At 40.4% G+C, this 23513-nt stretch overlaps 1 protein-coding gene across 2 annotated transcripts in view; it reads left to right on the top strand.

The window, feature by feature from the left end:
* PDE7A (phosphodiesterase 7A) overlaps window positions 1-23513 on the top strand; it is a 139260-nt gene that overhangs the window by 90911 nt on the left and 24836 nt on the right. For both annotated transcript variants that reach the window (XM_014588581.2, XM_006150436.3), the window contains 4 exons: window positions 6042-6193; window positions 7892-7955; window positions 13143-13238; window positions 16254-16354. In XM_014588581.2, the coding sequence (XP_014444067.1) occupies window positions 6042-6193; window positions 7892-7955; window positions 13143-13238; window positions 16254-16354 (413 nt within the window). The remainder of the gene's footprint in view (window positions 1-6041; window positions 6194-7891; window positions 7956-13142; window positions 13239-16253; window positions 16355-23513) is intronic.

Here is a 23513-nt window from a genome sequence, read left to right as displayed (position 1 = left end):
ATGTCCTATTACTGAAGAAAAATGTCACCAAATTTTTTACTGCTCATTTAAAAAGCTAAGTTAAGAGTAGTTCCGATAAAACACAAATCCGGGAACTCATGGAAGAGATGATACAAAAACAAAAGGGTACGTTTAGAGTTGGGAAATAATAGAAGCAAAATGTCAAATGTATCACAGAAATGAAGACAGATTTGGAATGAGCGCAAGAGAGAAACTACTCTAAACACAACACAGCAAGGGATACAGTGGATAGAAATGAGAAAAACAAAGACAGCAAAAACAGTAATGTAAAAGAATTGGAGAAAAATTGAGAAATAAAAGATGCATAAATATTTCAACATAGACAGTTTAGAGTCTCTAAGTATTAAAGCTAAAATAATAAAACAACTATTTTTAGAAGTACAATTCAAGAAAACTTCTGAATAACAGGAGATTCAAATTTACACATTGAAATAGCATACCTCATACAGGGGGAAATTACCTAGAATAGTTAATGCTGAGATGTATCTTAATAAAGTCATTGGAGTCTAAAGATACAGTATTATATGAGTAGCTATATGAAAGGACCCAATTACAAATAAGGAAAATGGAAACTTGGCTTTGGATTCTGCAAAGCTCAGTACCAGAAAACAAGGAGTCAATCTAGTACCTTCGAAGATACTCAAGGAAGGAGTATGAGAACCAAGAATTTAATATTCAGTCAAGTACAAAGAAGTACCAAAAAAAGTTATGAAAGTCAAGAATATATAGTGTGTGAGATATATATGGTTGTGAGATAATATTATTTCATGAACTCTTCTTGAGGAAACTACTAGAAGATGAATATTACCAAACAAAGTAATTAGGAAAACTGACATTGAAGTAATTAGGAAACTTCTAATATTAGATTTATTTAATTCTCAGAGCTAACCCTAACTTGAAAGTGGGGATTAGAGTGAAAGGAAAAAAAAAATATGTGTTCTGTTAACAATATTGGAAGAGGAAAGGGAAGAGAAGATGGGATACAGAGGGACTTTCTCATGAGTAATAACTGAAAATCAAAGGATCGGGTCTGGAGGTGATAAGTCAAGTAATAGAAATATAAGCATATTTGAAAACAGTTTTTTTTATTTTTTGAGACAGAGATTTTTGTTATAGAGGATGTGCAGCTGCCAGAAAGAGAGAGAGAGAGAGACAGAGAGACAGAGACAGAAAGTGAGAAATCACAACCCAGGGTGCTGGTCGTGCCACAGTCCCTTCTCCTCCACTCTCCTCTTGCGACTTTGGGCATGCACACACGTGCACCTAGTGTTTAAGCCACTGGGTCCTGGATTCAAACCACATTCAACTACGTGGGAGTTCAGCAATGTAACTATTATGCCATCTGCTGGGTCCCCAGAGGTATTTTTTCCTAAACTAAAATCATGGCAGTGCCTTTCAGTAGAGGACTGATTAAATAGATTATGGTTTATCCATATGGTTCAATACTTCACAATCTTAGAACGAGGAAAATCTCTATGCACTGACAGGAAGAGAGCTCCAAGGTAAAAAGCAAGATGCAGAGTAGATTGTAAAATACCTACATTTATATAAAAGAAGTAGAAAAATAATATATAATGTTTCTACGTACTTGATTTTTGAAAATCTTGGGAAGGATATACTAGAAACTTCAAGAGAAAAGACAATCATTTTGGGAGGAAGACTTGAGAGTTGGTCTATGGGACATAAGGATGTGAGGGCAAAAGGTTTTTTTAATTTTTATTTTCTCTTTACCTCAAAACGTTGTAAATATATTACCAAAAAAATCAAATGTTAGCTTAATGAAAACAAAACAAAACAAAACAAAAAAACACCAGCTATGACTCCTCCCCCCAACTTCTGGTCTCTCTTAGGTCTTGGTCAAAGCTTTGAGGTAGTTGTAGTTCATGTCTCTGCAATAGCTCTTGGGATCTTTAGTTCTTCCCAGAAAGTAATCATGTTGACTATATGGCTTTCTGTATGAGGCTCTCAGGTGAGAAAAACACTTTTCTCTAAATGACCTGCCATTTTTACTAGACGGGTTCTCTGTCTTTTTGTACAGTAGTTTGTGTGTAAAATAATCAGCAGTTGTTAAGGCTGGTCCTGTATGATTAGGTGAAGATCTCTTTCTTATCCTGGTATATAGGTTAATTTATGGAATTAGATTGGGCTTCTATGATGAGTGAGCATTTCCCCATTAGTCAGTGTCTAATTTTCATTCTCAGCTTTGTATAGGTTAAAACAGACCTTTTAGTGATGAGTCCTAACTTCAGGACTCTGTGAAACTGGGGAACACTTGAATGATGGTTAATTTTTCAGATAAGGAAAATGAGACATCAGGAGGGTTGTCACTTAGGAAAAGTCACCCAGAACATAGGTGGGCATGGAAGAAACAACCATAACTTCATGAATGGGCCATGGTTTTTTTTTTCCTGCTGTTTTGATATAGGGATTCAGCAGAGTGGGTAGGGTTGTTGGAATTTTCCTCCTAAGGGGCTAATTTACTTTTTGGTTCTTCTGTAGTTGTCCTCCTGGCAATTGCCAAGTTTCCTTTAAGGTTACATTAGTTTGACCATGTAATTTTAAAATAATGATTCCACTGTCAGTATACACACATACTTACAGTCACACATGCTGTCATGTAATTGCCAGTAATAAAACTGTTACCTTTTTTTGTGTCATTTAAGAGTATTTAGTGGGGGACCAGCAGTTGGTATAATGGCTATGTCGCTGGACTCCCATGTAGTCGATCGCTGTTTGAGTCCTGGACCTGGTGGCTTAAACTCATGCCGGGCGTGTGCACGTGCGTGCCCAAGATCCCGAGAGGAGAATGGAGGAGAAGGGATTGTGGTATGGCCATCCCCCCCGGGGGGGGGATTTCTCACTTTATGTCTCTCTGTCTCTGGTGGGCGGTGAGCGCACACACCCTATAGCAAAAACTTCTCCTCCCCCCCAAGAAAAGTAATATTTAGTGGAACTGTTCATGAATTGTACTCATGACCTTGAACTCTAAGGTTACTTTTCTAAATTGAGTAGAAAGTACTTGTAATATTTTCTAAAGGTTTTCCAAGTCCATTAGCCTTAGTGCACCAATTATATTACATTTCTACCTTGGTTTCTAAGGTTATACTTGTAAAATGGGAATGATAATTTTTATCCTCTTCACAGGATTGTAGTGATTACTAAATAGGATAGCAGATGTGAACATGCTTTTAAAAATGCTTTACAAATAGAGATGTTGGTGTTATAGGAATTAGCTCTGTCTCTTCCCACATATATGTGCTGTTCTGCTCAGTGCCCTCACTCATGTTGAATTCACTTTTTTTAGTAATAAGATTAGAAGGGGTGGGGATGTCAGGAGGTGGTGTGGTGATTAAGTCAATGGACTCCCATGTGGCCAACTGCAGTTTGAGTCCTGGACCTGGTGGCTTACTTTCTCACTTTCCATATTTATCAATCTATCTATCTATCTATCTATGTATCTCTCTCTCTGTGTGTGTGTCTCACTGGTCAGTACATTGCCCTATAGCACAAATTAAAAGCCAATAATAATATTATAATTAAATAATTCTTTTAAAAAGGTTAGAAGGGTCATGTTTATAGGGGCCAGATGGTGGTGGCTCAGTGGTAAAGCATGACAGTCTGTAAGGTAGTCCCCCATGAAGGGTCCCAGTTCAAGTCCAGAGAGCTCCTCAAGTGTGCCAAGCACACACTTGTGTGTGATTTAGGGCTGGCCAAGGGTAAGTGTGGGCCATGGCATTGAATCCCTGTAGGGGCGTTGTCTCTGTCTTACTCATGGAAGAATAAATAAGTAAACAACTATTTATTTTTCAAGGGAGGGTCACATCATATCCTGTGCATTAGCTTCTTCTCTGTTTCTTTTTGTACATATCTTCATCTGAATGAAGGACTATTTTAAATAACGCAAACATTTTGTAATAAATAGTAAATAAGTAGACAGATCTGTTTTTTCTTCTCCTCTTTGTTCTTGTTCTCTTTCTTTTCTTCTCCTCCTCTAGAGGATGCATGCACTTGCCAGAGAGCAACATGGAGAAAGAGAGGAAGGAAAAGTGAGAAAGCATCCCCCTGCCCCCAGGGTGCATGGTTACACCAGTCTCTTCTCCATTTGTCTCTTGGGATTTGGGACAAGCATGCACACCTGCCTAGCATCTTTTTAATCTGTATTTAAGGAAACAGAGGGCAGGGCAGTAGGGGTTAATAGAGGAGTAACTGTACACAGAAGAGATAATGTCGGGTTGTTGCGAAGGTCATGATGCATTTTTACATAGAAAAGTATGTCATACCCAATAACTCAGTATGTGTTTGATTACCTAGCATTCCACCTGGTCATTAATGGAAGTTCAGAAGAGGATTTTCTGAGCTGTAGTTGAATTTTCATGTGTTTTATGATGTGGACAATTTTACTGAATTTAGTTTGACACTAGAATTTAAAGATAATGTATATTTCTTATAAGAAAGCTTTTTAAAAAAATAATTATCAGAGAGCACATGCAAGAGAGAAATAGAAAGAGGGAGTGGGCGAAAGTACTGCCCTATTGTCATGCTGTAATCCCTTTTCCATTTCTTTATTCTGTTGGGATTTTGGGTGCACACACACATTTCCCTGCCATGTTTTTCAAGCCACTGGGAGCAGGACTTGGACATGTGGTCGGCCATGTGGAATCCGGGTCCCTTAACCACCCGGCCACAAGATTGCCCTAAGGTAACTTTTTTTTTTTTTTTTTTTGGAGAGGTTTGTTTGCTATAGGATGTGTGCACTCATCAGAAAGACAGGGACAGACAGGGAGCGAGAAATCCCTCCCCCGCCCAGGGGAGATGGCCATGCTACGATCCCTTCTCTTCCATTCTCCTCTGGGGAGCTTGGGCACGTGCACACATGCACCTGGCATGAGTTTAAGCCACCGAGTCCGGGACTCGAACCAAAGTCAACTACATGGGATTCCAGCGACATAGCCATTATGACAACTGCTGGTTCCCCCAAGGAAACTTTTAACCAAAGACCGTTCATTTCATTTGGCATTCAAAGCAACTTAGGTAACTTTGGTTTATTCTAACACTAGAAGAAAAAAATAGCACTGTTAGACTCACTGAAGGAGAAATTATCAGTCAGACCACAGTGAAAAACTATGGCTTCTAGAGATTTTTACCTTAGAGAATTTTTATCCCTATCCTTTGGAATCCTTATTGGATATAAACCACTTTGTTCTACAGTCCATTTCCTTTACCTCTAAGTGAAATTATCTTAAGGAAATATTTGAAATGATACCTCATTTGGACTTGATATGCTCCAGTTGTGTAATTGTTAAACTCTTACATGAAACTTGGCCTTTGGCTTTTCATGTAGTTTGAAACTAGTAGTTTGTCAAAAAGTTATGACATACTTTTCTGTTTTTCTCTGCAAAAATATGTCATGATTTTCCTGACAACCCAGTAGATTTATGTTTCTGCTTCATGTTGATGTATTATATTGAAGCAGTTCAGCAGTCGGAAATCATTCTTTGAAATTAAAAAGGAACTGATTACTGGGCTGCCCTAGTGGCCTAGTGGATTACGGAGCTAGATCCCACATGGCTGACTGCAAGGTTCCAATCTTGGACCTGGCACTTGAAAAAACATATTAGGTGAATATACATCCCAAATCTGGACAGGATGGAGAAACAGGAAAAGGAGTTGTGGTGTTACCATGCCCCATTGATGAATGGTTTCTCACCTCCCGCCAATCCCCCTCTTTGTTATGGAAGCACATGCACCCTCTGGCTATTGAAAAAAAGAAAAAAACCTGATGATAAATCTTGGCAGACTATTCATTAGCTCTTTAAATGCTATCAAAATTGGCCACTTAGCCTGTCGTTCTTAGTTCTTCAATTGAAAGTAGAATGAAAGTACCTCTTGTCTCTTAGAAATGTGGTATGATGATTAATGAATTGTTCAGGATACTTGTATACACTACAAGGGGTGCTGCAAAAGTAGCATATGCACAGTTTTGATTTTTTTATACTCAGCTTTTATTCCTTTTATTTCAGCTCAATCTGAAATTGAAGTGTCCGTCTCTGCAAGGAATATCAGAAGGTTACTAAGTTTCCAGCGGTATCTTAGATCCTCACGCTTTTTTCGTGGTACTACAGTTTCAAATTCTCTAAACATTTTAGATGATGATTATAATGGACAAGCTAAGGTATGTATACTTTTTCAAGAAAACATTAATTTTTCAATAGGCTTACTGAAGTCCCATATTAATAATACTGACTTGTAGAACTTTTTTTTATTTGAAAAGGAGTTGTGCCCATTTTTTAGGTTTTTGTTTCATGCAGCTGTTTGTTTTATAATTAAGTATTACAGAGCCAGGGAAATTTATGAAATTACTAAAGTAGTGCAAGTATTTTTAATGATAAAATTAACAATAGGTAGATGATAGAACATTAAACTATAAGATCACAAAGAATCTTAATGCTGGGAAGCATATTAGAGATTACCTGATCTAACATTGTAATTGATAGGGAAACTAAGATCTAGAGAGCACATGGGACTCGTTTGTTCAGCTCAGCTGAGTAACCCCAACACGGGGGTTGGGGGGGTTCTCAGAACTCTCAGTCAAATAAGTTTTCATATGATTTTGAGGCTTTAGAGGTGTCTCAGTTATAGTGGATGATTGTGAGCATTGTTTACTTCATCTTTATAGGAGGCCTTAATGAACTGAGGTTACACGAATTTGTTTTCTGACTAAATGAGGATTTTAAATCTTGAATTTAAATATATTTTTCATTATCCTTTGACTTAACATTTACAACAGATTCCGTAAATTTGTGTAGATAAGGCTGGGTCTTTATGATTGTATTAGAGTGAAAATATTTGCATCCCTGTTTGATAAATCAGTGGAAACTGTTCAATTTTCTTTGTAAGTTTTAAAAATTAGATAAGTTCTGCCTTTTACAACGAGAATATTGATCTATGTCATCGTGGGAATTACGAGTATGTCATAATTGACAGTCTCTATAGCAGCGTCTTAGTGCTGTTTGTGTCAGTTTACACATGTGTACAATAGTGGACTTTTAATACAAAATAAAAGTTATTTCTTGAAAAAGTCCACCAAATGTTCAGGTTAAGAATATTTGATTTTTAGGGTGTTTGTGGGATGATATTTGTTTGGTTGAAGTGCCCATCCTTCTAACAATTACTGTAATAAATTCTACTAATTATTTTATAAGGATACTTAAAGAATATAACTGTTTCATTAAGTTGGGAGTCTTTTTTGAACACTGAATAATAATTTAAGCATGGTATATTGTCAAATCAGGTGGTTGGGTACCAGAATCAGAACTCTGTTACTTTCTAGCAGAGAAATGGTTTTTTTTGTTTGTTTGTTTTTTCCCATTTCCACATTTATACAATGAAGATTGAAATCAATTCATGCTTGCTAATGTTGTCTTGAGAAGTAGAAAAAATGAGTGAAGTGCTTATAATAGTGTCTGGACTGCAGAAAGCATTCAGTAGCTATTATAACTTATTTTTACTGGATTTTTATAATCTAGTTTTTAGACCATGGAACATATGAACCACTCTTCTGGGATGTTAAATTATATTGGAATTCTCGAAAGTTAGTAGGACTATAGGCATAATGTGAGAAAAACACTAACTTTACCTGTATATTCATTAAATGAAAAACGAAATAATTTTTTTAAATGAAGTTTTTTCCTTTGGATGTTTTTGGAGCCAACAAGAAATTATGTCATGACCAAAAGGAGACTGATACTTGATATTTCTTAAGTAAATCAATCGCTTTACATTTTCCTTAACTTCTCTATGGACTGTCTACAAAAGATACATAATGTTATTGAAATTAAATTACAGTAGAAATGTTTTGTTTTCCTTTCAGTGTATGCTGGAAAAAGTTGGGAATTGGAATTTTGATATCTTTCTATTTGATAGACTAACAAATGGTAAGTGAAGAATTTGACTTACTCAATTATTGTCTTTAGATTACTGCACTGATAGTACAGTGGGTTGTTTTTATTTACTTAGGTTATGAGCTTTCTGCCAGCAGAGGGACCATTGTTTTGTTCCTTTTTTTTTTTTTTTTTTTAAATTCAGTTTTTACTTGATAGAGAGAGAAAAAGTGAGAAATCACTCTCCTGGCCAAGCCATAAACCCTTCTCCATCCTCCTCTTGGAATTTTGGGCACACACACACATACCCTGGGTGTTTTCAAGCTGCTGGGTCCAGGACTTGAACTGTGCAGTTGTCCACGTGGGATCCAGCCACCTTAACCTCCTTGTCTTCTACTGGTCCCATGTTGTCCCTTTTTCAGTGACTTTTTTAAAAACCTAGTCAGTCTCATAATTTTATTTTCAGTTGTTACCAGTAGCAGTAATCAGAAGTCGTCATCACTATAACTTGGCTGATGTTGCTATTATTAATAACCTAAAGTGGACATTATTATCATATTGTGTTCTTGATTTTTCTGTTTTGGTTTCTGTCATGTTGTGGCCATTTACAATGACGCCCTCTGATGCCGTATCCCTGTTATGATAGCCCCCGAGGTAGGGTGGATTCACTGGCTTTGGAGAGGTGTCTTTTCTGGCCTGTGGTTCTCAGGCTTTTCTTTCTCTGCATGCTTGAGAGAGAGAGATGGTGTGCAGGGTCAATATTCCTTATCCAAAGTGCTTGAGACCAGAACTGTTAGATTTTATTTTTTCCCCCTGTTTTGGAATATTTGTGTATACATGATGAGATATCTTGGGGATGGGACCCAAGTCTAAGCACAAAACTGATGTTTCCGATTCATTTATGTTTCATATATGCATACCCAGAACGTAGTTTCATACAGTGTTTTGTATTGTGGTATTTTGGCTGTGACCTGTTGTATGAAGTCAGGTGTGGAATTTTTCACTTATGTATGTCAGCACCCAAAAAGTTCTGGACTTGGGAACATTTTAGATTTCAGGTTAGGGGTGCTCAGTGGTTCTCTGTGGCACTGCTTCCTGGTGGAGGGGAGGGGAAAGCTTGTAGCTTTCTCAGAAGGCCTAGTCAGACTCTACAGAGAATATGAGTGGTTTGAAAAAATGCTCACAGGTTTCTGATCTGCCTGACCCTCCTGAGTTTTATTTCAGTCAAAGGGATCATGTTTCCTTATTCTCTGGGAACAAGGACATTTTCTTTGGTAACAGGAACAGGATTCCCTTTGGGAATTGTTTATATTTAGGATAAAAATTGGAGCATAATTCTCGGTGGTACACATCGTTCGACCAGTGTTTTGTCAGAATAGCTCTAACTAGCTGTTTAATGAAATGAGGCAGAGCAGGAAGTACTGAGAGGAAGGCACGGACTGTAGGATGACATACATAGGTGGTTCGCCGCTGGGCTTTGAAATCACCTGTTATTCTCTATTTCACTTTGGGCTGAAGCTCCTTTTGTAAGGAAGTCAAATATGTCAAATAGATAATCAAAACCACTTTATCTTAGGAGTCAGCGTGGTCTTTTAGTATCACTAGATCATTCCCGCTAAGCTGTATGGCAGTGAGTAGGAAAATACCTCTGTAGACCCCTTCTGCTTTTCTGCTGACAGAAAAATAAATTGGACTGGGGCCGGCAGGTGACATAGTGACTGGGGTGCTCGACTCCCAAATGGCTGGCCGCAGTTTGCGTCCCAGATCTAGCAGCTGGCTTTCTCTCTTTCTCTCTGGTGAACACAAGTGCTCTATAGCAAATTAAAATAATAATAACAACAAATAAAATTTTAAAATCCTTTAAAAAAATAAATAGACTGACCCTAGGCAAAACTGGTGAACTTGGCCTTCACCAGCAAAGCTGCCTTCCCACTTACCTACTTTTTTATTCTTCCCTCTTTCTAGTTCTCTTCCACCTTTCCATTCCCCTGCGGTGACTAAGTGTTCCGTTCCTCTCTGTGCCCCCACTTTGGCCCCTCCACATGGAAAAGGATGTGAGGTCAGCAACACAGCTGTCTCTCTCATAGGCCTCCTTCTTTTGAAAATGGGGTAGTATACCAGGATAGCCCACTTTCCTTGCATATGGGAAATTTCCCATCCTAACTCAACACAAATATTACGTTAGTACGTTGGTAATCATCTAAAGATAAATAAAGACAAAACTGTCCCACCCTCAATGCCTTTTAGGTTATCCTTACGTAAACTCAAACAGCTCATAGTCTCTTATTAGTCTATTGGGACATTTGTCTCTCATTGAAATAGTTGATCGTTCTTTTCTAAATCTTTTTTTTAAAGTACATGCCTTACTAGTCAGGAGGCTTGGTGATAAAAGTGGATTGAGTTGACAGTGTAAGATGGAAGAAGGAATAGACAGCTGTCTTCATTAGTTAGTTGAGCACTGTGCATTCCATGTAATCATCTCACTCCTTGAAATTGATTTGTAGAGAGGGTGACTGAATGGTTGATTCCAGGTCATTTGAGATTAATAGAACCCACCCATGGTTAGCTACCCATCTCTGATTTTTTTTGGTCTTTTTTTTTTTTTTTTTAAATTTTTTGCTATAGGACACGTGCACTCCCTGAAGAGAGACAGAGAGAGGGACAGTGAGAAATCACCTCCCAGGGGTGGAGGCAGGGGGATGTAATGGCTATGCTGCAGTCCCTTTTCCATTCTCCTCTTGGGATTTTGGGTGCACATGCACATGTATCTGATATGATTTTCTTTCTTTCTTTTTTTTTTTGAGGTTTTTGCTATAGGGCATGTGCTCGCCAGAAAGACAGAGAGAGACAGAGAGATAGAAAGCAAGAAATCGCCCCCCAGGGGAGGACGGCCATGTCTCAATCCCTTCTCCTCCATTCTCCTTTCAGGATCTTGGGCACGCACGCACACGTGCCTAGCTTGAGTTTAAGCTACCAGGTCCAGGACTCGAACCGCGGTCGGCTACATGAGAGTTAAGCAACATAGCCATTACACTAACTGCTGGTCTTTTCTGGCATGATTTTCAAACTATTTTGTCCAGGACTTGAACTGTAGTCAAACTACAGCTATCTAGAAGTTGCTGGATTTCTTTACTGGAAGAAATATTGGTAATAAATGGGCAGAAGAAAATTCCTTCAACTTGCATTGTATAATTAGAGCACCTTTCCTTTCAAGACTGCTTAGGCTTCATGAGTTCTGGCTGATAAATGTTCATGATATCAAAGCATATAGTTTTGTCCCTTTTTGCTTATTGATCCAGTATTTTCCTATTTTTTTTTTAATTGGCAGAGAACATGTATGCTTATAGGGTTGGGGAGTTGCAGGGCATAGCATTCTATCAGGGGTTATGGTCATGCTGTGATCATTTCTCATTTCTATTGGATTTGGGGCATGTACACACATGCACCTGGCATGTTTTTCAAGCTGCTGGGGCTGGGACTTGAACCACAGTCAGCCATGTGGGGTCTGGCTCCTTTAACCCCTATAGTATAGGGCTAGCCTGACAACTGTGGTTTTCAATAATGAGTTCAACCAAATAGTCCCTTGTTATCCTCCATAAATATTATGATTACATCTTTTCAGTGTGGGACTAGTTCTTTTATAGTAGAATCAGGTTTATGTTATTATCCAAGTGTTGGTTGGCAATAATTGATGAGATCATACCCCTTAAACATAGTCTATTTCATTCTTAGAATAGCATATTATGTGTCCTATGGAAGCCTATAGAACTTTGAGAAATAAAAAATGAAGGTATAAAAAATGAAATTGTCCATGGCAAAAGTAAACATTGTAAAAATGGTAGCTTTTTCAAATCTAATCTCTGCACTTGGTGTGACTCTGGTTGTCAGTGATGAAGGAGTAGAAGCTGAGGACGAGGACAACAGACATTCCCCTATTTTGTGTAGCAGCACTTTCAAACAACTTGGCTGTGGGAAATGGAGGAGGGCCAGGAGAGGCTGAGATTCTTTGTCCTTTCACAGATAGGAATCTAGAGGATGTCTGAATGCATGTGCTTATTGGGACAGTGTAGAAAAGAGAGACTGATTAATTGCTTTGGGCATCTGATGGGAAAGGAAGGCCCCTGAGGAGATGTGGATAGATTAGCATTTGAAAAAAAAAAAAAAAAACAGGAAAGCTTGAGATTTCTGTATTTGTTGTGAAGGATGAGGAGATGGATGGAAAGTGAGTAGTGAGTATATTGAATTTTTTTTTTCTTTTTTTGGAGAGGTTTTTGCTATAGGGCTCGTGTGCTCGCCAGACAGAGACAGAGAGACAGAAAGCGAGAAATCACCCCCCAGGGGAGATGGCCACGCCGCAAACCCTTCTCCTCCATTCTCCTCTTGGGATCTTGGGCACGCACGCACACGCGCCTGGTGTGAGTTTTAAGCCACCGGGTCTGAGACTCAAACTGCAGTCGACTACGCGGGAGTCCAGCGAAATAGCCATTACGCTAACTGCTGGTCCCAGTATATTGAAATTTTAAGAGGAGATAGAAGACTCAAAACTAGGCATTTTAAAACGTGAAAAAAAAAATTTTTCGCTGGAAAAATGTAAGCTTTCTGGATGGTGTTGGCCATTGATTGGGTTCTGCCTAGTTCTGTGATTTTTAATTTTTTTCCCCTCTATTCTGCTGCAAGTATAGAGAAGGCAAAAGTGGTTGAGTTCATAGTTGTGATCTTGGGATCTTGAGGAGGATCCTGGTGTCACCGATCCCTCCTCCTGTCCCAGTATGGGTAAGAATAGACATGGCTCCCCCTGACAATTTGCCAAGGCTGCTTACTCTGGGACAGCGCTATTTCAGATGAAGCAAGGTTGGTAGAGGAGATGGTAAGAGGAGAGATTGAGTGCGGCCTTTTTGAGGTGCTTTGGAAAGTTAAATTGGCTTGTTTGGTGTGCAGCAATCTACCAATTCTAATTATTTTGATGCCTTAAAATTTTAAAAATATATATATTTGAAAATGTTTATCTTTCAGTTCTTTTGTTGTGGGGAGCAAGCAACAAAAACTGTTGTTCTTCAAGTAGAACAAAGATGTTATATGTGAAGTTTATAACTGGTAAACTAAGAGGAAGCAAATTGTAGATGAATAAAAAGTAGGAATTAATGCTTTCCATGTTTTATGTTCAAAATCTGCACTGGAAAAACAATGTTATGATATTAGCCTGCATTTCTTACTAATGTAGTATCTTTTCTTTCTTTCCAGGAAATAGTCTAGTAAGCTTAACCTTTCATTTATTTAGTCTTCATGGATTAATTGAGTACTTTCATCTAGATATGATGAAACTTCGTAGATTTTTAGGTAAGTGATGCTAACTCATTTAATACTAACAAGATTTATACAAGAACTTGTTTAAATTTTGTATCAGTTATGTCTGTTAGCTATTGCTCTTAAACAAATCAGCCAAAATTAGTAGCCAAAAATGCACATTTTTTTTAGCCCTTCCATCCATGGGGGTATTGAGTGCTGCTTCTGGTCTGGCTAAGCTCTTTTATTTGTTTGCAGTCAGCAACAGGTAAGCTGCATTTTGACAGGCCTTACCTGGGACCTCACCTGGAACACGGGCCCCACCTACTCAGCTATGCATGATCTCTTCTTAAATTAAAAAGAGGTAGAGGAGCATAGCATCATAATAGATTCCCATTAAAAGCAAAAAATAAATAATTATTTATTATTTATTGTTCAGGTAGCAGCAGCAGGTCTGGTTTCCAGGAGAGAGCTAAGTGTACAGGCCACTGGAGCTGCAAGCCCAGAACTGGCCCACCTTCACTGACACTGCATCCTGTTGGCCAGGACAGCTCAGACTGGGGATGAAGTGTGCTGCTTGGTGGGAAAGCTGTGAAGTCTCAGAGCCGTAGGTACAGGGACTAGTGAAGAACTGGGATGCGTTGGCAATCAGTCTTCTGCATCAGCCACAGCTTGGATGAGTCTTCTACGTCAGCCACAGCTTGCTGACAGAGATGACACAGTTTCTATATGCTTCTGCATTTTTGAAGGCTAAAAGAAGGGATATGTTACACTTAGGTGTCTTGTTTTTTGGTCCCTGAAATCTCTATGACAGTAGACTTTAAAGATAATTTTGAATGTGTTTAAATGTGCAGAGTGATCTTTACATAACATCGCTCCACTAGAAAAATAGCTCAAGTGCTTGAATACCTTTTTTGGGGCTGGCAGGTAGCATGGTGATTGAGGTGCTGAACTCTCATATGGTCCACTGGGGTTCAAGTCCTGGACCTGGTGACTTGCTGTCTCACTTTCCCTCTCTCTGGTCAAATTGAAAAAATAATAATAAATTAGATTAAAATAATTCTTAAAAAAAGAGAAATATCTTTTTTTCTTAAACATTTAATTTTATTTATCATTATTATTATTTTTTACTTTTGCTACAGGGCACATATGCTTACCAGAGAGAGAAAGAGAAAGTGAGAAAGCAAGCCACCATGCCTGGGATTTGAACTGCAGTCAGCCATGTGGGAATTCAGTGCTTTAACCACTACACCACCTACTCGGCCATTTATTTTTTAAAGGTTTTGCCCCAGGGTGCCTATACTTGCCAGAGAGAGAGAGATTGAGAGGGAAAGTAAAAAATGACCCTCCAGGGGAAATGGCCATGCTGTGATCCCTATTCCATTCTCCTCTCAGGACTTTTGGGTACATATGCACACGTGCCTGATATGATTTTCAAGCTGCTAGATCCAGGACTTAAACTATGGTTGGCCATGTGGAATCTAGTGCCTTAACTATCCCAGCACCTGCTGGTCCCAAGAAATAATTTTAAAAACTTTTTGGACCAGCAGATGGTGTAATGGTTATATCCCTGGGCTCCTATGTAGTTGAATGTGGTTTAAGTCCCAGACCTGGTAGCTTAAAACTCACGTTGGGCGCGTGCCTGTGTGTGCCCAAAATCTCAAGAGAAGTATAGAGGAGAAGGAATTGCAGCATGGCTATCCTCCCTGGGGGATGATTTCTCACTTTCTCTCTCTCTCTCTGTCTGCCTCTCCAGCAAGTACACACATCCTATAACAAAAATCTCTCAAAAGAAAAAAAAAATTAAGAGCATGAAGATTCTCTCTCACTTTTTTTTTTAAAGGAAGAAGATAGTATTTTCTTTTCTCTTAAGTACCAAACTAAGATATATTTATTACCAATAACTTTTGAGAAACTTTTTTATAAATATTTATTTAAAAATTGTATGTCCCAGATGTTACACTAATATGTAAATTATAAAGAACATATATTTTTAAAAATAGGTATTAGCAAGGGTATTTAAAAGGCTATTTGGGGGCCAGCAGTTAGTGTAATGCTTACGTCACTGAACTCCCATGTAGCCGATTGGGGTTCGACTCGTGGACCCAGTGGATTAAACTCATGCCGGGCACGTTTGCATGCATGCCCAAGATCCCAAGAGGAGAATAGAGGAGAAAGGATTGCAGCGTGACCATCCCCCTGGTGGGTGATTTCTCGCTTTCTATCTCTCTGTCTCTCTCTGCCTTTCTGACGAGCGCACACAACCTATAGCTAATACCTCTCAAAAAAAGAGGCTATTTTAAAGGGTGAGATCAAAGTAAATACAGAATACTAATGCACTTTCTCAGTCACCAGTGGGTTGTATTTCACCACTTTAAGTTGGGCTCACTTTTCTTTGAGAACTCAGGATTAGAGTGATGCTTGGGCTGCAGTGCAGATTTGGTGGCAGGGCAGAGCCCCATCCTATTCTTAGCCTGCTCTTTCATGGTAGCCTAATAGATACTGAGCATGAGGCAAGGCTAACAGAAAACTCATCCTTAATATTGAAAAGCGAAATCCACATTCACAGCGTACCCCACTGGGATGCACCCACGCTGTCCTTTTCATGTTCCCTCAAATCTGTGAATTTAGCATCTTCAGTTTTGTTTGCTTTTGTTTGCTGAATTCCCAGTACCTGGACAGGGCCCGGCACAATCAGTATGTGTTTGATGGTATGTCCTGTTTTTGTTAAATTGAGAAACTCTTTAAATAAAAAGAGTCAGAAGAGTGTGGTACCATGGTAGATTCACTTTTTTTAAAAAAAGAAAACATAAAAAAGAAATACGTAGTTGACAGTTTTGAAGTGAGTACATTCTAGTTGAAAAAAAACTTCAAATAAGTTGGGGGCACATTGATTTAGATTCTTTGGATATACACGTAAGCTGTGAGGGATTATCATGTTTGAATCTGGCCAGTTTCAGCTGATGACCACGTGAAGAGTATGAGCGGGAAGACATAACGAGCACAGTGTGTGTACTTGTGCATGTCACTGATTTACAATAAAATTGGGATATTTCTTCTTCCATGCAGTTATGATTCAAGAGGATTACCACAGTCAGAATCCTTACCACAATGCAGTCCATGCTGCAGACGTTACTCAGGCCATGCACTGTTACTTAAAAGAACCTAAGGTAAGAGCCTGGCATGCACCTTAGGTGAACAAGGGAAATTCTTTTTGATTTACTTGTAGGTACCTTTCCTTAAGTTAGTGACTTGGCTCAAAATCAGAAGCTGCCTTCATAAATGAGATCTAGCATCAACAAGTTTCTACATGTGGTTGTATTTGTAAGTGCAACAACTAAAGAACTGGGTTGATGGTTGAGTCAGAGGCTGGAGAAGCCCAATCAAGGCCCAGACCACTCGAAACCTTCGACGCTGTGTGAAGACATTTGGATTTCTAAGCTCCACATGAGCACTGTGGGGACTGCGACGGTCTTGGTCTGGTCAGTGAATGAATGGTGAGCTGTGGAAGGGAAGCAGGAGTCTTTAGAAAGTGATCCTGGCTGTGGTATGAAAATAAATGAAGACCAGAAGCCCAGTGACTTGCTGGGGGCTATTTCAGTGCTCCATTGAAGAGAGCATGGTGGACTTGATGAAGGAGAGAAGTGGATGGCTTGTAAGATCTCTTGGGAATTAGAATGAACAGGGTGTGATGTTTGAATACACCTGGGAAAAGAAATAGAGAAGTTGCTGAACACTAGTTTAGATTGGTGAGTAAAAGGTGAAAGTTTATCAAGAGAAGAGGATTGTAGAAAGTGGAGGAATGGGGCTGGTAGAAATGGTGTTCCATTTTGGATATGTGGAGCTAAACGTGTGGCGTTCAAATGGAGATGGCTGTTAGAGAGTTGGATAAAATAGTCTGAAGTATAGAAGTCAGAATTGAGATAAAGATTTGGGAATTGTCAGATGCAAATGTATTTTAGTTTTTTTGTTTTGTTTTGTTTTAATGAGCAAGAGGATGCACGCACTTGCCATAGAGAGGGGAAGAAGGAGAAAGCACTCCTTAGTGGGGCATGGTCACATCCAATCCGTTCTCCGTTTCTCTATCTTGTTGGAATTCTGGGTGTACAAGCGCATGTACCTGGCATGTCTTTCAAGCCACCAGATCTGGGATTCGAGCCCCACACTTGGCCATGTGGGATCTTGTTCCTTTAACCACTAGGCTTTGGGGCCAGCCCATGAGCCACAGATGTTATTGAAAGTCTGTTTGCCTATGGAAGTTTCTCATCCCTGGAGTTCTGAGATAACACCTGCCTGTCCCCAGCCCTACCTCCAATCTATTCCCTCCCAGTATCTCAGTCCTGGCTAGATGTCAGGAGGGAAGCAGCTGACTAGACAGGTTCCTGCCAAGTTAATGCTGATTGGAGAAGGCAGACAGTCTTCACTGTCTGCCTTTTTGTTATTAAGATTTTTGCCGTAGAGTCTGTGCACTCACTGGAGAGAGACAGAGGTAGTGAGAAGTAAAGTGAGGGATCCCCCCTGCCCTGCCAGGGGAGCATGGCCATGCTGCAGTCCCTTGTCCTTCATTCTTGAGATTGGGGGCATGAACATATGCACCCAGTATGATTTTTCAAACTGCCAGATCTGGGACTCGAACTACAGTCACCCATGAGGGAGTCCAGCACCTTAACCACTATGTTGCCTGCTGGCCCCCAGTCTTCACATTTTTAAAGTGATGGTAGAGTATGTAAAATGCCTCAATTTTCTTAGTGTGTATATCATGACTTCTTTTTAAAGTCATCCATAACTCAGTTAAGGGTAGTACTTTGGGACATGGATCCCACATAACCAAACAGGGTTCAGATCCTGGTCCTGGGACTTGAAAAATATTCTGGGTACCTGTGTATACCCAGACTCTTGATGGAAAGGAGAAATGGAGGAAAAGGGGGTTGCGACATGAACCATGACCCATTGAAGAGTATGCAGTGTCTCTTTCTCTCTTTCTTCGTTGAGCACATTTGCCTTCTGGCAGTTAAAAAAATCATCTTGGGCCAGCCCCTTACTGCAGTACTTAAGGGAGCTGGATCCTACATGGCCAGTCGTGATTTGAATCCTTATTTTCCTGCAACCTGAAAACACTCGGGGCACATGTGCATGTATGCCCTAAATCCCAGTAAGATAGAGAAATGAAGGAGAAAGATTGTGGTGTGATCATGCACACTGAGCCATTGTATTCTCCCTCTTCTCTTTCACTCTAGTGAGTACTTGTGCCCTCTGGCAATATTGAAAAAAAAAAGAAGGGACCAGCAGTTAGTGTAATGGCTATGTTGCTGGACTCCCACATAGTCGACCGCAGTTCGAGTCCCGGTCCTTGTGGCTTAAACTCACGCTGTGCGCATGTGCCCAAGATCCTGAGAGGAGAATGGAGGAGAAAGGATTGCAGTGTGCCCAGCCCCCCTGGTGGGTGATTTCTCACTTTCTGTCTCTCTGTCTCTCTCTGTCTGTCTGGCGAGCACATGTGCCCTAGAGCAAAAACCTCTCCAAAAAAAAAGTGCATAAAATAAAAAAAAAAAAAGAAGTCACATTTATGGTGCTATAACTTACATGCTGCAATAAAATGCATGCATTTTATATGTACAGCTTTGACAGATGTATGCTTTTTTAAAAGAATTGTTTTATTTAACTTTATCCATTTATTTACTTATTTAAATTATTTTATTTAATTATTTATTTTAATTTGGCCAGAGAGGGAGGGAGGGAGAGAGGGAGGGAGAGAGAGAGAGTGAGAGAGAGAGAGAGAGAGAGAGAGAGAGATAGAGAAAGTGTTTCTCAACAAGCTGCCAGGTCTAGGACTCAAACTGCAGTTGGCCATGTGGGAGTCCAGCACCCTTAACCATCACACCACCTGCCAGCCCCCAACAGATGTGTGCTTCTAAATACTGGAGGTTTTTTGTTTCAAGAATTATTTAATTTTCTTTATTGTTATTACTAATTTTTAAGGTTTTTGCCAGAGGATGCATGCACTTACTAGAGAGAGAGAGACAGTGAGAGGAAAAGTAAGAAATCACCCCCATTGGGGGACGAGCAGATAGTGTAATGGCTATGTCACAGGATTCCCATGAAGTTAACCATGCTTCAAATCCCGGACTTGGTAGCTTAAACTCACGCCAGGCACGTGTACATGTGTGCAAGTGTGCGTGCTCAAGATCCTGAGAGGAGAATGGAGGACAAGGGATTGTGGTGTGGCCATGCCCCCTGGGGGCTGATTTCTCGCCTTCTATCTCTCTGTCTCTCTCTGTCTTTCTGGTGAGTGCACACACCCTATAACAAAAACCTCTTTAAAAAAAAAAAAGGAGAAAGAAATCACCCCCATGGAGGGATAGCCAAACCATAGTCCCTTCTCCATTCTCCTCCTGCGATTTTGGGCACACATGTGTGTGGTGTGATTCTCGAGCCTCCAGGCCCAGGACTCCTGTCATGGGTAGCTATGTGGGAGTCCAGTGCCTTAACCGTCACGCCACCGACTGGCTACAGTACTGTAGTTTTTTAATTGCACTTTGTTTTTCTTGCTAGAGGGTGTGTGTGTTCACCAAAGACAGAGAAAGGAGAGAAAGAACCCCTCCCCCATCGAGAATTGGTCATGCCCAAATCCTTTCTCCTCCATCTCCCCCTCCTTTCAGGATTCCAGGCACAGCATGCTCCTGGCATGTTTCCCCAGCCACTACATCTAGGACTTGAACCATGTATGGCCATGCTGCCTTCATGACCAGGCCATAGAGCTGGCCCTAATTACACTTTTTAAAATTGTGGACCAGTCCTGAAATCTCTGTTTGAATATCTTGGAGGAGGGACCAGCCAGAATCCTGGAGGTTAAAGTGACTGGATCCCATGTGGCCAACTGCTCTATTCAAGCCCTGGACTCTGAGGCTTGAAAAACACACCAGGTGTTGGGAACCAGCAGTTAGCATAATGGCTATGTCGCTGGACTCCCACGTAGTCGACCGCGGTTCGCGTCCCAGACCCGGTGGCTTAAAACTCACGCCGGGCGCGTGTGCATGCGTGCCCAAGATCCCAAGAGGAGAATGAAGGAGAAGGGATTGAGGTGTGACCATCCCACCTGGGGGGTGATTTCTCGCTTTCTGTCTCTATGTCTCTGTCTGTCTGTCTGGCGAGCACACGCTCCCTATAGCGAAAACCTCTCCAAAAAAAAAAAAAAACCAGGTGTGTTTGTGGGTGCGCCAAAATCTCAAAAGGAGGGAGAAGGGATTGCAGCATGACTGTTCTCTGTGAGAAGATGCTTTCTCATTACCCTCTCTGTCTCTCTCTGGTGAGAGTACATGCTCTCTGGCAAAACTGAAAGAAAGGAGGGAGGGAGGGAAGGAAAAGGAGAAAGGAAGAGGAGAGGAAAGGAGGAGAAGAGAAAAAGAGAAGAGAATAGGAAAAAAAGAAAAGAGAAAAGAGAACAAAAATCTTGCGGGACAAATTGATAAGTCATCATTGTACACTGTCAAATGAAATGATGGAGATGGGTTTTCTGGGGCACAGAGGAAGGTTGACCTGGCCCACAATGTTAATCCAGTCAGTGAAAGCATCTCTTATTCCCATTTCCCACTGGCCACACCCGACTGAACCCAGAGGCAAAGAAATCAGAGTGATGCCAGGTGAGCAGGGCTGGGCATGTGTGTGGACAAAGGTGAGCACAGCACAATTTCAATACAAGCTGAGTAACTCTGATAATACCTGTCTTGAACACTAATACTCATTAACATACCCAGTGAACTCTGAGAATTTTTATTCATTTATTCAATACATATTCATGAGCATCTACTCTATGTTAGACTGTGTATCCTGGGGCTAGGAATATAGTGGTGAACAAGACGGGTTTCTTGGTGTGGCTTCCTGAAGCTTATGTCTTAGTTGGGTAGGTGGCCACTAAACAAACAGGTAAATAGAATTTGGACATATACTGCAGTCATTACTGCTGTGAAGAAATCAAAATCGAGTACAGTGCTGGCGAGTGACCAGATGATGGTAGTGTTTGCAACTTTAAAGAGAGAGGTCAGAAGTACATAACTGAGGGGACCAGCAGATGGCATAATGGCTATGTCACTGGACTCCTATGTAGTCGACCGCAGTTCGAGTCTCAGATCCGTTAGCTTAAACTCAAGCCGGGCGTGTGTACGTGCATGGCCAAGATCCCGAGAGGAGAATGGAAGAGAAGGGATTGTGGTATGGCCATCCCCCTGGGGGGTGATTTCTCACTTTCTGTCTGTCTGTCTCTCTCTGTCTTTCTGGTGAGCGTATGCACCCTGTAGCAAAAACCTCTCAAAAACAAACAAACAAACAAACAAACAAACAAAAACAGAAAAAGAGGTATGTAACTGAGGAGCCAGCCATAGACAAACCCAAGTGCAGCAGGAGAAATAAATATAAAGGCTGAATTACATCTATGTAGTGAGAAATTGTCTTAATTTTTTTATATAGATTGCCAGAGGGCATGTATGCTCACCAGAGAGAGAAAGCACTCCCCCACAGGGCATGGTCACACTGTTGGAGAAACAGACTGCTAAGAAACCAGACGTCGCTTGGAGAGTAGGAGAACTCAAGTTTATTTCGCTAGCAGGCCCAGGGGAGTTCACACTCCAAGCTCTGGGCTCTGACTTGGGGTGGGGTAAGAGGTTATGTTGGTTTCCTACAGGGGAGGTCAGCCTGATAATCCTGTAGGCATAGGTGATGGATGCTGTGGGGTGATGTGGGGGAAAGGTTGTAACAGTTACAGATCGTAAAGAATTCAAAATTCAGCTATTTCCTTGTCCTTGGAGCCTGACAGCTTCCCCTCCTTAGCTACCCTTCAGCTGCTGGGCATCTTTCCCTTCTTAGCTGTCCCTCAGCTGTTGAACAGGGTTGCTTATCTTCTATACGGCACATGGCCTAGCAGGCCATTTCCTGCCTCAGTGACACAATCCTTTTTTTTCCGTTTCTTCATCACATCAGGCTTTGGGATACACATGCACCTGATGGGTTTTTTAGGCCACTGGGGCCAGGACTCAAACCTTGATCAACCATGTGGAATTTGGCTTTCCATGTACATTGCTTAACTGGTATAATAAGAGATCAGCCTGTTTTTGGTTTTCGTACTTCATAATTTATATGGAAATACTAATTCCAGATTCCAGTAGGAAAAAAGAAAACATTTTAAATCTGAGAAATTACTGGAAATGTAGAGAATAGATTCCTGTTTGTATGTGCATGATCTCTATTTTATGTCGACGAAACTGAACTTACATGCTGTATAAAGCAGTTTTTTCCTGCTAAGCTTAATAGCGCCTTGATTTATTGATGCTGATAATGTTCAGAATTGTCAGCTAAGGGGTATGTGTTTTTCCCTTCTATTTCCTATTTCAAGCTTTAGTCTCCTATTTACATATGAATTGAAATTAATACTGTATTTATTGGCATCTATACTTAAACCAGGTCTGTATAAAAATTATACTTACACATATTCCAGAGATAAACAAACCTACTCAAATTCTGAACCTTTAAATCTTGCTCTCCTTGCCCCTAAGAGCCTGCCCCTACATCCCTCCCTTGACGTCAGCAAGACTGGTGAAGGTTGAGTGGCTTTTCACGTAGACAAGTATTCCAGCACCTGGGATGTGCCAGGCAGCATGCTAGATGCTAGTGACAAACGTGAAATACATTATGGATTCTGACCTCTGGAATCCTAGTTGTATATCATATTAGAACCTAACGTAGAAACCATAAGAATGTTAGACCCCTAGGGCAGGAATTTTTGTCTCTTGATTAACGAGCATATCCGTCCTCTGGAATGATGCTGGTACATGGTGGGTGCTCCATCAGCATGAGCCGGGTTAGTGAATGGATATCATCACATCGTCACATGGACTTTATAATTGACTAGGTTTATGCTAATTGTATCAATTCTCTCTCTTAGGCATCTAGATGGTTCTTGATTTAGATTTTTCTTCCATAGCTAATACTGTAGAAGCCCAGCCCCTGCTTTTTCCTTTTGTGTGTGGGAGGTAGCTCTCTTCAGTAAGTTCTCAGGAACAGAGGATCAAGTGTCCTGACATTTTATCTCGTTAAGTTGCTCTCCTCAGTGGTGGCACTACTTTGTTTAAGTAGATAGCGGTAGATAGATAGTAGTTAGCAGTATTTTATTTGCCCTCTTTTGGTATTAGATACTATTTTTTGATATGCTAATCTAGCTAAATAAATAAAAACATCGCTTAAATTTTCTTTCTTTGGTCATTTCTTAGCTTAGATTTTATTTTTCCCCTTGTTTTTCCTTTTTGGAGAAATGCCTAGGCCTAATTTCATGAGGTTTTT

The sequence above is a fragment of the Tupaia chinensis genome, unplaced genomic scaffold (genome assembly GCF_000334495.1).
Source record: "Tupaia chinensis unplaced genomic scaffold, TupChi_1.0 Scaffold000288_2, whole genome shotgun sequence".
NCBI lineage: Eukaryota > Metazoa > Chordata > Mammalia > Scandentia > Tupaiidae > Tupaia > Tupaia belangeri.
Note: the sequence above shows the minus strand (reverse complement) of the source record. Positions and strands in the feature narration are given on the sequence as shown.